General features: G+C 39.6%; 1 protein-coding gene across 1 annotated transcript in view; it reads right to left on the bottom strand.

The window, feature by feature from the left end:
- Positions 1 to 886: 886 nt before the first annotated feature.
- The window catches only part of LOC117740635 (astrotactin-2-like), a 227,485-nt gene continuing 211,682 nt past the window's right edge, over positions 887 to 16,689 (bottom strand). Inside the window, exons 20-23 of the mRNA XM_034547153.1 lie at positions 12,591 to 12,732; positions 3,946 to 4,046; positions 3,352 to 3,535; positions 887 to 1,124 (exon numbers count right to left, since the gene is read on the bottom strand). Of these exons, the coding sequence (XP_034403044.1) occupies positions 887 to 1,124; positions 3,352 to 3,535; positions 3,946 to 4,046; positions 12,591 to 12,732 (665 nt within the window). The remainder of the gene's footprint in view (positions 1,125 to 3,351; positions 3,536 to 3,945; positions 4,047 to 12,590; positions 12,733 to 16,689) is intronic.

Below are 16,689 nucleotides of genomic sequence, written 5' to 3'. Positions count from 1 at the left end.
GCATTTACTTTAAAGACTTTGTGGGGCCATAGCATTGCATTCCTTTGTCTTAGATACAGTACATAATTCATCGTTTTCAGGTCCATTTCTTGTCTGAGAAACACATTGAAATCAGTGAATTTTCCATAGTATTCATTGTGGGTATTGTAGATTCAAAAAAAGATGATGATGACACAAGGATTCCTAGAAATAAGTTTAAAATGTATGAATGAATACCACCCACTTTTTGCATAATTTCAACAGGCTGATAGTCTATTATTCAATCATATTACTACACAAAGCCCCGCTATTTTAATTTTATCTATCAGATGTAATACAGACAGTTTCTCACTTACTTATTTCATTGATGAAGAAAAGCTTTATTTTTTTAAACAATGGGAACTTGAAAACAAGAAAGTGATTTTCAAATGGCTTTTAACACTTTCTCAACAATTTCTCCTTTCAAAGGAATGTAGTAAAGGCAAATAAGTTATGCTATTTATATTTCCTTTTGTTTTATTTCTTTTAACTGTTCCAGGTAAACTTCAAAGCACCAAAAAGGAACTAAAATATTACATTCAAAGTATTTAAAGCAACCAGTTGGCTGAGTTATATTTTACATGTTCACACTGCAGTTTCTCAGTGATATGAGCGATCTCTGGCATTTTGCTCCAGTTTTTTTTTCCCTCTGTTTTACAATAAAAGTAAGCCACACAAAAATATGTTTTTGGTGGCTTTAACACAATGTCCAGTGAATTCAGAGTTTTTTTTTTTGTTTGTTTCTCCGCCAGTCACTCGAGAGACACTTGCTGCAGAGTGGGTGACAAGGTTCGTCATCAATCGCTGATGTCATTTTGCAGGGAAAAAAAAAGAAAAGAAAACGCAACGTCGCCTCCAAACTCCTGTCTCATCGGAGTTTAGTGTTGCTGTATGTGTTACGCTGCACAGAAATGAGCTTTTCCATGCAGGTGGTGCGACTTTCATGTAAAGAACCATGCCACGTATTACTTGGAGGTCGACCCTCTTCACTCCGGCAGTAGACATACGCCATGGTGTCGGTGCGGCTCTGGATGTGGGTGCTGCGCAGGAGGGATCGGCAGTAGTGGCTAATCTTTTCCCCCCTATATAGTATCAGGTTGGCTTTTCTATTGAGGGAGAAGACAAGAAAATAAATCAGCATTACATTTTCTCTCAAGTTTGAATTGACATCCAGAATTGAGACAAATAGATTTCACCCTCTTCTTTCCTAAAAATAATAGCACACTTGGTTGAAATGATAGTAACAAATCTGCCTCATTGCATTAATGATGGACAGTGATTTTAAATATGTACCAGACTATACTTGAACACCCTAATATCATAGAAGTAGTTTCCAAAACGTTGTTGATGGGATTGCTGGTGTATGCATGTGTGTGCGTGTGAGTGAGGGGTGTGTGTTTGGCAAAAAAAAAAAGCTTTTTGTGTTTATGATTAGACATGTTTTGGATGGGTAGGAAAGAGGAACAACCACAATTCCATAGCAAAGAGGGCACATTCAAATTCCCTGCGCCAAGTGATCTGCATAAACACAACGTCATGTATGCCACTCCACCCCACCTCAGTGTTGAAGGTTCATTTTGTGCCACAAAGTCATCAAAGAAATTTAAAAAAGAAATTCTAAAAGAAAACCTCCACTGGCTTTGTGTGTGCATGAAAACACGGCTTTGAATGTTCCCAGGATTGAAAGAATTACAACAATGTCTCTCTCGTCACTCCGACAGGACTGCCAGTCTGGGTCAAAACCACCACATGCAATTGCATTTTGAATTGTCGGGTACCGAATCCGTTCTCTATACCAGAGGCAGAAGTCTATATATCTAATATATCTATATCTATATAATGCGTGAAACAAATAATTTTCATTTGCAGGACCTGAGTCAAGAGTTTCTGTTTTCAACATCAAGGAGCCATATATCAGGTTAGCTCAATATAAAGAAGATACTTCCCAACACTCACACACACACACACACACACACACACACACAGAATACATATACAGTTTAAGTTTTTGAGATTGTTAAGCTCGTATGAATACTAAAATGAGGACAACACACGCAGAGAAGGGCAAAATTCCATTTGTTTTGAAAAGCAGTGTCTGCTGAGCATCAACATCTGTCTTTAGTCAAGCAAGAGTACAGACATCCTTTTCACTTATTTGCTGAAAAAGGGGCGGAAAACATTTTTCTCATTTCCCTTAAATTCTTATGTCTGAAACAACAGAATACCAAAAACATAATCAAGGGAGACTTGATAGCATGTGAGCTACGGACAGATCAAACACGTTGTGCCATTCACGACGACGAACAAGGAAATTACAAAGAAAAATGAAAATGACACATTTAAAATATCATTTCTGCTTAACCTTTCAGGTTGCAACTAAGGCACCTAGCACGTAAAACATTTGGAGTCATCTGATTTAAGCAACGGAATCCTAAGTAATTGATTTGGACGCAGCTTCAGAGAAAGGCAACCCGAAGCTGAAAACAACAACAAGTCAAAGAGATGGATTGAACTGAAAATAGAAAAAAGTACATTGCAGTACAAGATAATAGTTGTGTTTACAGTGAAGGTAAATAAAGCAGCAACCATGTATCACAGCATGTCCAGAAAACAATATAATTATGATCAGTTGTAACAATGCTCGTGGACATTTTGGGCTCATCGGATTCTGTGCTTACGTTTCAGCTGGCCATTCTGTTACCTTTTAAAAAGGCACCACCAATAGAGCCTGCTCGTAAATGACCACAACGAGGCTCAACTCTGCCAACTTCAGACAGTAAATAATCCGTGCTCGCTCATTCAAAAGTCCCCCCCCCCCCACCTCCTTCCCCATAACTGCCCACACACAAACACACCATGTGACCACCCCATATCCCCATATTAAGTCCCAATTGCAAACCCTCGCCTCCCACCCCCCTTCACCAATCAGAGAGAAGCATTATTTTTCTACAAACCAAAATGATTCCACAATTATCATATACCTATTTATGACTTTAAAGAAATGCTTCCAGGCAGTGGGATTGGACAAAACTAAACATTGGGCCGTGACTTAAGTTTTATTGTTGCTATCATCAGTGCTGGACCAACTTCCTTGCCAGTCTTGCGTACATCAAAGTATTGTTTATGAGTCTTTCTTCAAAGTATTGTTAGTCAGTGAGCTTCCCTTTTCCATATTGTCATGTCACAACAAACTATCCCTGTAAAGAGGGTCACGGTTGAGGGGATGTCGGGGTGGCATGTTGTGGACACAAAGGAACTTTTTATGAAAAAGAATAGGAAATGGGTTTTTGTGTTAAAAGTGTCAAAACTGTGCTTCTGCTTCAATCTTCTCACCTGGGGCCCAGCTCATCCTCACTCCGCCAGACAAAATCTCCAAACTTCTCATAGTGGGAATTGTAGTGGTGCTGGACTCTGTATAACAGCGGAGGAGGGATCTCCATCAGTGTGTTGTAGGCCATCTGCTGCTCCTTGCCGCTGGTGTAGCCGTTATACAAGTTGTACACCTTGTCTGCTATCTCTGTCAGGAGGTAAGAGATAGACAGAAGAGTGATACAGAGTTACGAGGGGAAAGCCCATAAGCAGATAAAAGTGTTATAGAGAACTTCTGCGATTTAGTACTGCACTTCAACAAGGTTAGGGGACTTGCAAGAGGTAGATAAAAAAACAAGGATGTTGAACATTAATGCAGCGGAGTCGGAGATATACGGATTTGTAGTCCCTAATACGGGCCAAGCCTCAATCACAGTCGATGCTAAACTCCCTTAAATGCAACTGGAAGCAGTCTTTCTGCCTGGTGAACTAGTACATTGAATTAGACATGTGGAATAAGTAGAGTGCCTCTTGTTTTAATAATCTTAATATTTAATCCAGCATGTCCATATTGTGAGGGTACTTAAGAGTTGTAAGGAAAGAGAAAGAGAAAAGTACCTTCAGCCCGGCTGTCATCCACCATCGGACAGGATGTCCTTACTGAGACAAAGCTTGACTCAGAGGAGCTGCCTCGGCTATCCACTGCACGCAGGGTAAACCTAATGACAATATCATTAGAAAAAAGCAGCAGAAAAAAACGTTTATTATGTATGACACCCTAAGATCAAGTAAGATACATTGCCAGAAACGAGCGAAAAATACACGGAAAAATGTAAACATCAACTTCACATATGATTAGCACTTCAGATATGCTGACATAGGTGTATGCTGACGAAGTTGTTGTATGGTGTATTTTTTACAGGTTTGCAGGATAATGTCTTTGATGAGATTGTGATCTCGATAGGTGATATTTGATCATGTAGCCATACACTGACATCACTTATTCTTTTCCAGTAAACATCTTGCGAATAAGTAGCCTAAGATTGTGGGATTCACATTTGAACATGAGAGCATCCGGTACCACAGAGGCAGATGAGAGAGAAGTAGACGGGCATCTGGCTTGACTCAAAGCCCTGTATAAGGACAAAGTTCCTCCGTCTGAAAATGTCAAACATTAGAATTGTTGGGTTTCCATGAAGGACCACTCAGTACCGTGATATGACACCGCAGCAAACAGTTCAAGACAAGGCAGTAGGAGACGAGACACACTGACAAAATGTAACGGATCTCACGTAACGTAGGGCCACATGGCACGGAATGGAAAACAAATGACCTTTAGATGTCCTTTTGAAAATGCCAATCTGTGTACTTCTGAATGAGAAGAAGTGCAAGGAGGAACTGGTCATATTGCATCTGAAAAAGGATCAAGGGTGGCACAGCTTAATCCATCAATATCCTTGAAGCCACTTGCCACTTAGGCTCTGTGTGACCATGGCAACCACAGAAACCACGCCAAGGAAAACGCAGGAGCTGCTTTTGCTGGTCTCTGAATTTCCTGAATCATACAACCCTCATTAACAAAGCAGTAAACAAACATATCAATTGAAAAAGGGAGAAAACATTAGCTTTGATGTTTGTTTTGCCTAACTTGTTACATAGTGTCATGTTGTCATATGTTCTCCATATTAAACTACAACCAACTGTTGAGACCTTTTCCCAGAAGACTTGTTGACATGGAACACAAAGCACACGAATAAATAATCAAATTAATTATGGCTTTATTTCATTTACCTGCTTAGTGTTCAGGGTGCTGGCTAACTCTGTCACACTGACCTGACACTTGAATAGAACACAGCTGTCAGTAATGTTATTAGTAACACTAGTGCATTACCTACTATAACATGTCAAATTGTCTGCAGCGAAAAAGCCTATTTGGCTACGTGATGAGATTGGAGTAGATGGCTGGCAGCAACCTGCAGCATATTGGTACAGGTGGCCACACAACATTCGCAGACTTTCAGCACAAATGTAACATTCACAGACATTTTGGAAACTCAGAGGACAAGATTGACGTAAATGGACTTGTACTTGTATAGCACCTTTCTAGTCTTCGGACCACTCAAAGCTCTTTTACACTACGTGTCCTTCCCAAGGACACATCGACATGGACTAGAGGAGCTGGGCATTGAACCACCAAATCTTCTGATCAATCTTCTTATGTCACACTCCTCTAGAAGGTGAATATGTTCATTGACAAAATAAATTACATTTTATATGCCACATTAATGCGGATTCAAATTGTGAATAATTACAATACCTAAAACTAAATATTACAGGACCTGGACCCTCATGGTAAACGAGGCGAGTGATGTGAATTCTTTTTTCTTATAAGACCTCTTCTCAGTTCTGCCTGGGCGTGTACAGAAACAAAAATAATATATCGTAAGCATGACATTGCATGTTAAATGTTACAGTATCACCAAGTATGCAAAAGTAATGCAGTTGTGGTTAAGGATGTTTTCTGCGTGATTTTTTCTTCATCCAAAGACTCCAAATGCACTGTATTTCTTTAAAAAAGCAGATTTAATATTGAGAAATGTTTGTAACTAGTTATGAAAAGCGGTAAACTTTGAAGCAGTAATCCCTCATAATGACCACTGCCAAAGCAACAGGATGACAACAAGGAAACCACACAATGAACCAACGTGATGGCATTCCATTGCTAAATACTTTTAGGAATACATTGGCAAAAATAAAGACATTTGAATATTATTATTGTTGTTTCTAAACTTTCTTTTCATCTTTAAAACATTTACCATGGGTTTTCATGCAATGTCTTGTGCGAGCTGTCCCAATGCTGTGAAATTATTGTTTTGTTTGTAACATGACCTGTTTGGACATAGCTGGCATAGTTTGTCTGGTGTTGTTATTCAGCGGGCTGGATGCGGTATTCCCCAAGAACCTCACAAAAGGCGCACAGGCCTAACTGGCTTCTCTGCCCAACAAAACAATGTCGGCATGTAACAGTCACACTGTTTAAATTATGTGGCCACATAACGTGCAGATGGATACAATGAGGTGGGAAAGGGGAGGGGAGCGGGAGCAACTCTAGAAAGGAGTTTTATCAAGGCAATTTGTTAAAAGTTTTGTTTTGGACCCAGAATGTTGAGCTTGCCAGACTTTTATTTCTATTGTTTGGTTGTTGGTTGGCATGAATGACAGGTACTGTTCCCCCTTACGTAAAACTATACAGCCATCACAAGAAGATTGTTCTGTACAGTAATACATTCTTTTTGGCCTAGAGATTACAACTATTTTAGATCATAGTCATGCCAAGGAACCTTGGCCAGGGGTCCTTCACACTTTTAGGCATTGTCATTTATAGACACACATAGTAACATTGATGGGGGCTGGATGGACTGGAGTGTAGTGTTTGAGCTCAAAACCGGCACTCAGTGATGATAAAGATCGCCTTGGAGAACAAAGGAACCAGCCACAGTCTGGCCTGCCATGAGAATGTCAAAACATAAAGCAACAGAATTGGCAAGACACACACAACCACCCTGGCCACCCACACTCACATTGATACACATTACTTTGTGTCTCTCTATTTTTTTAATCTACATTGCTTGCATATAGCTCAGCACCGTCTATCCCCCTCTCTAATTCCTTGTCTCACATCTATTCCAAGGCTGTCTGGCTGCACATGGGCTCCTCTGGAAGCGGCTTGATTTTATCCCTGTGCCATAGTTTTGAAAGCTCAGCAGACAACGAAGAGGACAAATGGCAGATTAATGTTTGTGTAAATTGACAATGTTGCCATTAAAGTAACCATTGTCCTCTAATTTATTGAGACAGTGGAGACAAAAGCCGAACAAGGGATGACGAGATAGAAAGCTCAGAGACAGACAGAGCAAGAGAAGAGGAATGAGAGAAAGTGAGAGAGGATCAATTAGCGCAGTATTTTTGGCATGCTGAGAGAAGCTCGGGCTTGACTTTAAGGGATGACTTTTCCATGACATCAGCATTTGGACACTCATCAGTAGAACCAGTCCACAAATCAATCAAAGCCACACAGAATTGTCTCTCACTGCCTGGATATTTGTGGCAGCTTACACTGTCTCATGACTTTGAAAGCCTCAGATCTATGTGGCATTACACAGGTGCAACAGCCCTAAACAAAAGATGTATTAGCATTTCATTTTAAAATAGATACTTAGCTCAGTTCCGAATGATCTCCCTCTCAGGTGAGTAAGACTCACAGTCCAAATTAATATAATGAACAACACCGTATTCAAAGTATTTAACTGAGATAGTTTGAGAAAATGTACAGAAAAAGGTAAGTAATACATACAATCTCAATGTTAACAAAGCCATCTAGCTTACGAGTTTACCAAAGCTAGCAAGCAATTCAACATACATTGATGCTAATAATGTAATGATTCTGTTAGTAAAACATTAAGTAGAATGCTTAACGGTGTCAAATTAATTATCTTTTTTAGCTACAAAGCATGATTTTAAATGTGTGCTTTTAATGCCACCATGCACGTAGACATTTCCTCACAAAGCCAATACAAGGTAACCTAAAGCCAACAAACACTGACTAATGCTAAGCTATACACAATATAAGAGGTGGGAGATGGTTCTTTACTGGTAAAATGCTGGCGACACACCAATAACACAGAGGTAAACGTTTTAGGAGAAAAAAACAAGAAAGAAAACATATATTTAGGAGTTCAGGCATAAACATAGAAAGGATGAGATTTAGACAATTTGGAGGTCTGAAGAAACTGCCTTAAATAGTTTAATGCAACAGGAGCAGCTGACGAGCAATTCGGAAGATGCGGGACAGGAAGGAGCACAAGAGCAATAATCCAAAGCTCAAATGTAATATTACAGCAGCTTACACGACGACAACTATTGGCTTTTGTGTAAATATAAATTGGCTTTGAACTAGCTATGAATGCAACAGGGTGGTCTCCCAGTTCAAACTCACACAGGCTCCACCTTCGACTGGACTCCCGAGTTATACTCTCCTTTAATGAAGAGCACACATTCACCAACCGAAAATACTAACGTTGGCAGCTAATTAGGACGTGTCGACCCAAATATCTGTAGAACTCACAGTATATTAGGCAACCCACACCGTTGTGTGCTGTTCTTTTCTTTTCAACGAATGGCCATGGAGTTGCTGCCTCAAAAAGATCATTAGTGCCCATCTGATCACGGCCTCATCACCATGACAGACAGCAACGTCTGCTTTGAGCGGAACACCCACTATAGTTCTCCACTGCTGGGGGTGGAAGCATTTGCACACGTGCCATGGGAAAGAAAGCGGCTTTATGCCTTTACCGATTAGGCCCATACCTGATGAAGAGAATGATGCAGGAGCAGTTGTCATTCTGTGCCGTGGTATGCAGGAATGACTGATGTCTGGGTAGTTTTGTCTCAGGAGTTAACTTCTGGATTTCGCAGTTGGCCCTTTTGTCTGTGTTGTTTTCAATTTTTTTGTTGCGAGCTATTGCTTTCCCCAGGTTTTTAAAAATGGCTGTTGGCGGTGCTGCATCGGCTCTTGTGTATGACCAGCGTATACTTGTGATTCCTTTTGCGCTAGGAGAGAACTTCATCTGAAATAAGAGCTACGAAGTCCTTAAAGTGTATTTCTAAAAACGTGGGGTTCTAAGAACTCTGAAAGAAAGTCCTCTGGTCTGACAGCACCTCATAAAACATTGTTTCTTAGAACAAAGTTCTTAGAATTATGAAAATGTTCCTCCGATCCAAAAACCGGCTGTTTATCAGTCACATTGCCACACAGAGTGAAGCCCCACTCTATGAATAAAGATACATGCAAATAATAAGTCTTACCTGTTTTGAAGCACACAGCCAACACTAACATTACAATGTATGGTGTACATGTACATGATTATATAATAATATATTGGTTGGCCATTCACTTTTGAAATAAGTGGAACTTTTCACAGAGTCAGGGCCATGGCAGCCTTGGTAATGACCAAGTGTAAAGCCAATACCAGTAGAGGTCTTATCAGGCAGTTGATTAAAACGGGGGAGTTGGCTGCTAACAGATGTGCCCTCAGACGTAATTCCGACGCATTTACTGCTCTTATCAGAGTAAAACAACACGGTGGAGTATGCCTAAACAAAGATAACACTGATAGTTGGAAATTAGGTTTTGTTGCAGGTTTTTGTTAGTGGAAGCCTGACTACTACAGATTAAACTAATACTTATTCCCAACTATTCTTCATTCACTGTCAAAGCCTGCAGGACACTTTTAATTAATGTTTTTTTTTGTTTTACTATTTTACTAAGCAGATGCGACTTCTATTGGCTACCTGGGATTTGTATTGTGTTTATTTATGAACACTTGAATTCTACTCTGCTCTTTCCTGGGTGCAAACTATAAGAAACTGACATATTCATTAATTTGTGATGACTGCACGGTGGTGTAGTGGCTAGCACTGTCGCCTCACAGCAAGAGGGCCGCGGGTTCAATTCCCGGTCGGAGCGGTCCTTCTGTGTGGAGTTTGCATGTTCTCCCCGTGGCAGCGTGGGTTCTCTCCGGGCTCTCCGGCTTCCTCCCACAGTCCAAAGACATGCTGCAGGTTAATTGATCTCTAAATTGCCCATAGGTGTGAATGTGAGAGTGAATGGTTGTATGTCCCTACATGTGCCCTCAATGGACTGGCGGCCTGTCCAGGGTGTCCCCTGCCTTCGCCCTATGTCAGCTGGGATAGGCTCCAGCGCCCCCGCGACCCTAATGAGGATTAAGCGGTATTGAAAATGGATGGATGGATATTCCAAAGTTAATGTTAGACGTATTAAACAAATATATTTTTTACTTTTATACCTGTGTTGTTGGGAAATGTTAAATAGCTTACTGTTATTGCTACATTAATGCATCCTTTGCTTTCCCTCTAGGGTAAATACAAACAGACTACACACCCACACAAACAGCAGTCGAAGACCTTGTTATGCCATAGTTAAGGTTCCCAAAACAAACCAAGGCCATCACAATGCAAAAGCATTATAAACACAAGTGACATAACAAAACCTGAGAAGACAGTCAACAGCTGAGAAGACAGTGTGTTTCTTGTGTTCAATGACAGCCACAACAACATCTGGGTCCTGTCTGGTTCACTGTCTGCTGCTCTTGCAACTGTGGTTCAAGATGTAGAGGGCAAACAGGGCTCATAGAAAATGCACATCACAGCAATATCCAATCGGATAACTAACTATTTTCTAGTCTGAAATGTGCCTCTAAATAGCTTGCCATACACTGATTGGATATACAAATATAAGCCCGGCATCAGTGTGTAGAGCAATCCTGTAAAACAGTCAAGCAATTAATTATTTGCGATGTTGTTATAATGAAATGTAACATGTTGTATGGAGCTTCTTCCACAATCCACAATTAGCAACAGCAAATAGACTTGGATGTCATTGACATTCAAGTGTCAAAGTCAAAGTTTTATGTTTTAGGGTGATGGCTATGAGCGCATTAAATTACCTAAGGCAAGGTCTGTATATGATTACCTATAAGCTCGCCAAAATCTGCAAAGAGTGGTCTATTTTTTCTTTTAGTTTAATAAATACTACCTCTTAACAGAGATCCTTCTGTACACACTAAAATCCTGGTCTGCTCTGACCAAAGAGAACATAAAAGAACTAAGTATGCTTCTCTAGTTAACTCGACCCAGCTGTTGAAGGTAACATAATTCACCCCGTGAAAAGAAAATAGCATTTGCAGTGGGAATTCTAGACACCCAAGGGAGGATGTGCCATTGCTGATATTTGCCCAGTCATTCTTTCTTCAGGAAAGATGCAAACATGTCCACAACATACACGTTTAATAACAAAAGGTCTTTATATCGTAATGGAAAACACTTAAGAAATAAAAAAGGGGTCAGAAAAAAAAACAAGTGAGACCGAGACCAAGATTATTGTCTCAGAATGCTGCAGGTGAGTCGGGACAGGATTGTGCAGCTTTGTTGCAGTAATGCGCTCTTTGATTACTTACAAGTAAAAAAAAAAAAAAAAAATGGAGACCAAAATAGTTTTCCCTTTTTTACACCAGCCTCTCCTGGCAGTTCATAGACACATTCCCTAACCTCCACACAAAACTGATGTATGAGGTGTATTAATCATGGCTGCCAGAATATATCTGGAGCCTTTAGAATTTCAGGGAACAATCTCCACCACCACTGGTACCTTGTCACTGAGGCGCTTTTTGCTGTCCTCCACTTGAGAGTGGCCGAGACTTCCTCTGAATCCTAGAAGTCTACCTACTCCACAGAAAGTGGTGTCAGTTGGGTTCAGTAGTTCCTCAAGTCAAGGGGCAGCGGTTCTCCTCTGCTGAAAACAGCCCTGGTGAGGCCATTCCTCCGCTTCCTGAATTGAGTCATGGTTTGCCATTACCGCTTTGAAGCCAAACAAAAGTCTCTCCTGGGCCTCGCAAAACTCATTTTCTTCCTAGACCCCCGGAGCAACAGTGCTTCAGGCTTCCTAAAACTAGACCACTGATTAAGTAAATCCCACAGTTAAACAAGTCTGATACTCTCCTTGTTTGGCTTGACAGCCTTATTCACCAAAATGGGAATTGGGCCACACTTACAATGGGCCCCCTCAAAAAGGCCTGAATATAACTACAAAGTTGATCATGGGTTTTTGAGAAATATGTTCTACGTGTACAAGATCTAACCCCTCTCATTTGACCCCTATGCAGGAGTTTTATTAGTTCTAGGGAAGCCCTAATCGATGTGTCCTTGAGCAAGACACTTAACCCTGCATTGTTCCCTGTAACTGTGTCTACAGTGTATGAATGTAACATGATTGTAAGTAGCTTTGGATAAAAGCGTCAGCTAAATGACATGTAATGTAATGTAAGTCAAGCCTCTCACCTGAGACCAATGTGTCTTTACAACACAGCTCACAGGGGTCTGAGGGGCACAGAAAATCTCCCGCCATGATCATGCGGCAATTCTCCTCCGGCTTATAATATATTGTACTGTATATTTTCCCCATAAGTGTAATATCCATTATATTTTTTATTTTACACCCACTGAAATGCGGACATAATTAGGGTCAGACCATTCTTCACAAATATGTAAATGTACCTTGAAACTCTGTCTAAAATACCTACAAACCAATGCAATGTATGACTCATACAGTGAAGAAATAAACAGCAACAATAAATCAGTAATTCGATTGACTTGGAAAACTTGGCAAAGGGCATCAGCGGACTTACTTGTACAGACTGTCAGATTCCAGGCACTTGAAGACCACTGAGTATAGCACTGAGTGAGGATGGTCGCCGGTCCTCTTCCCAGCAACAACACAGGATGAACCCAAACCAGAAAACAGATCATCCACTAAGCTCAGAACTTCACCTAGTAGAGAGACACAATTGAGGGAATTAAAGAAAAGTAGGGAGGATGAAATGAAGACAGAGAGAAACCCCAAAAACACTTTTTACCAAAAAAGGAGGACAAAAAGCACTTATCTTTCAACATTATCTTCCATCTATAGTTCTTTGTTACACAAAACAACATCAGAAGTTTTGGTTTAGGAAAAAAAATGGTCGCCCAACATTAAGTCATAAATTAATTTCGACATTTAGAAAAGTAGTTATTTCGTTATCAATGATCATGCTATTTGGCGTCATGATTGCACCAAGCCCGAGGATAATTTAAATATGACTTTCTGCTTGCAGCTGCACCATACACATTACATTACAGAACTGTAAGAAAACAGGATTTGTTTCCCTTATCTGTTACAATGATATCTCTCTGAGCACTCTGCCGTCTCACAAAACATTACATTACAAGTTGTGAAATATCTTTCATGTCTGCTTAAGGGAAGGGCAAGCGATGCAAACTTGTTCATTTAGACACACACATACATGATGTCAGTTTCCAGTGCTCATGGAGGTGATGGAAAAAAGAGGAAGCTGTCAAAATAGTTTAAGAGCTCTCAAATGGTTGGATTCCCAACTATTTCTTCACATGGTAAAGGGCAGCTTAGTTTTAGCTTATAATACATGGGCCAACTTATAAACACAGGGAGTAAGTCTGGCTGGTAGGGCACAAGGGTATGGTAAGAAAAGGTTGCAGAAGAGCGGAAAAAGAACTGCATGAATGAATGATTTGACCTTTTCACGGAAAGAACTCTGTGTATTGGAGGTTTTGCCCTAAACACATTCATGCACGGTTGCAGTGTTGCTCTTTTAAAGACTTTAAACATGAATCTCAATTTGGATTCATTAATTTTGTTGTTGAAATCTGCTAAGAATTAAAGTATGGAGATGACCGTTATTATTAATAGGCTCCAGGATAATGGGACCAGCCCTGGCCTGGTCATCGACAACTTTGTCAGGTGGTATGATGAGTCCTTTCTTTGATTTAATATATGTAAAACCAAAGACATGATAAATGGTTTAAGAAGACCTACGCATGCACACATATTAAGTCATATGTATTGATAGTTAGATTGTGGAATAAATGGAATCTTTCAAATATCTTGGGACGATTATTGTATCAAAACCGAAATTTGAAGCAAATTGTGAAGCTGTGTGCAAAAAGGGGAGTAAACGGCCCTATTATTTACATTGACAAAACCATGATGAGGGGTGATTCTATCGTGCTTTATTGAATACATTTGATCTTTTTCTTTAGTGTCATGATTTGGAAACGTATCTTTAAAAAAACAAAACAGAAACTCTCTGATTTCAATTGTTAAATGTTCTTTTAGGCTGAATGTAAACCAGGCAGTTACAACAGATAACAAGCTCAATTTCAGTTGATGACTCCAACACTTTGTGGGTGAAGTTCAGCTTCTTCCTTCTGGACAGAGGTTTATAGTCCCAAGGTGTAGCACAAAGCGTTATGACAGCTTTGTCCCAGCAGTCATCACTAAGATGAACAAGTTGTATTCATGCATATTTACGTATTTGATGTGATTATGGAATCGTTGAGTATTTTGCCATGTTTGTCTATTCTCTGTGTTGTTTGTAAAATGTGTGTCAAGGATGCAAACCAAATCTCCCTACATGTACAAATAAAGTAACCTGAAATGTTGACATAAGTTATTTATTATTTCATTAACTTAAATTAAATTAAATTATTAAATTATCTTTCAGTGGTGCCATCTGCTTTGTGTTAGTCATTAACAGGAGTGACAATGAAGTTTGCAAGGATTACAACTGTCTCAAACACAATTGCTAATATATACAACCCTGCCTTCTAATAACATATGCAATACATCAATCATGTTTGAGGGGACATTTTCAATGAATGTATCTTGCAGCATGTTCATTCTGAACGGATCTGTAAAACATCTAATAACATGTTTCATTTGTTGTTTTAAAATGTAGGCTTGTAACAACTGAAACATGATTCATGTTAATGCACCTCAAAGCACTTGCTTAAGATTAGGGTAATATTGTGGTAATGGTTAAACATTAAAATATTCAAAGTATGCTGGAATATAGCGCAAAACAGCTGAAACATTCACTTTTTCCAAAATTAATCAAAACCACAATTTTACCATAACCATAACCACCAGTGTCAATGTCCATGTTTAATGTTCCAGATAAAATACAACTATGAATATGTTTGCATTTAATTATTCACTTTTAGGCAAGAAGGAAACAGTATTATATGAAAATCCCACATGGAAAATAAAAATACTGAAAATAAGCTGAATTGAAGGTGAAGGGTGTGTATTTCAAATGTGATATTGAATCCAGTGTTTCCCATCAAACTTTATCGACCAAGAGCTGCACACTTACTTATATGATTTGTCTGGGGGCTCCTGACACTCAATATGGCTACATTAAACTAAAAACTGTTTATGTGTGATAAAATGCATGATACCGTGTCAGTATCTGATAGCTTATAGCCGGTACTGTGCATTGACGACCTGGATCAGTGTTTTTTTATTCAGCTCCACCTTTTTAGTCAGTTATTGCGAGCTGCACTGATTCAGAATCGACCAACCTTTGTGCTATGTGTACCACCCTGATTCATTTTCTTTTCAAAATTGGTAGAACAATTTTCCCTAGCAGACCACCTCATCTTTTGCAGAAATAATTGGTAATGTTGTATTTAAGATTGACAGTTGACCTGATTAGGCCTGCGTTCATTCTGCCTTTAAAGTCCATCCCCCCACCTTCTGTTGCAAGCAATTAAATGCCAAAGTTCTGCCACTTCACAAAGGATAAAAGTGGAAAGAGACTCCAAATACATCGTGGCCAGAAGTTGAATAAAAAGACAGACAGAACAAGTAAAAACAGAGAATGAAAAGGAGAAAGGAGAATTTCTTTATGATTTAGGATGTTGTCAAGCAGAAGAATGATGTCAACTGATGTTTTGATAATCAGAATAAATCAGGGAGATGATGCGTGACAACAGCACAAGTCAGAATCAACCACTTGTGACTTGCATTTTAGTAGCGGTGAGTTGATGTATGTGATTATAACATAATTCTGACCTGCACAAATCAAACACACTCACCCATACTCATATAGCAAGGCTAAGCTTTCATGGCTGGGTCACGAGCCAGACTGAAAATGTAGCGCTCAGACAAATGAGCAAACACACACACACACAGAACAGTGAACACTTTTCCCAGAGAACTTTAAACAATGACAACACAAAAGGAGACAAAAGGAACTGTGAAAGGACAGTTGGGAAGGAGACGTTGTTTGGCAAGCTGCTGCTTTCTGCATGGTTAGCTAAAGGTGAAACACTATTCAAATGTGTTCAGATATGTGTGGCATGCCAACACCGGGCGACTTTGTTTCCTTCTTTTATTGAGGGGATTGACATCATTTTAAGTGATGATGATAAGTGATTAAGGAAAAGGCTTTGGGAAGGAGACACGTCTGGAAAGTGGCAGTGATTTGATGAAATGCAATGGAAAGCAAAAACGTTGCAACAAAGATGATGGATGTGTAAACTTTTGTCTTAAGAAAATATGCCTTGAACGCCAAACTCAAGCAAAGATGTGTTTCGCTGTGCCAATATTTAGCTTTTAGGGAAATCTTGATTAATTTATCCCTACTCATAACTTATAACCCTGCATGCAACACAGATGAGAGAGAAAGCAAATTGCAGTTACTGAGCCTTTATCTGGGTATATTGTAGCTAATTTGCAACACTGTTCTTTCAAAGTGTGGGTCCAAAACAAGCACTTTTCATGACAATATTCATGTGTACTAACCGAGTTAGAAAATGTTATGTCTTCCATAGGCATAAATAGAGAATTATGGGCTTAGTTTAGTGACATGATGCAATGTGTCATAATCTGACTTGATACGTAGAGTGTGAATAGGATACGCATATCAC

Source organism: Cyclopterus lumpus, chromosome 12 (genome assembly GCF_009769545.1).
Source record: "Cyclopterus lumpus isolate fCycLum1 chromosome 12, fCycLum1.pri, whole genome shotgun sequence".
NCBI lineage: Eukaryota > Metazoa > Chordata > Actinopteri > Perciformes > Cyclopteridae > Cyclopterus > Cyclopterus lumpus.
This window is presented reverse-complemented; position numbering and strand designations above follow the sequence as displayed.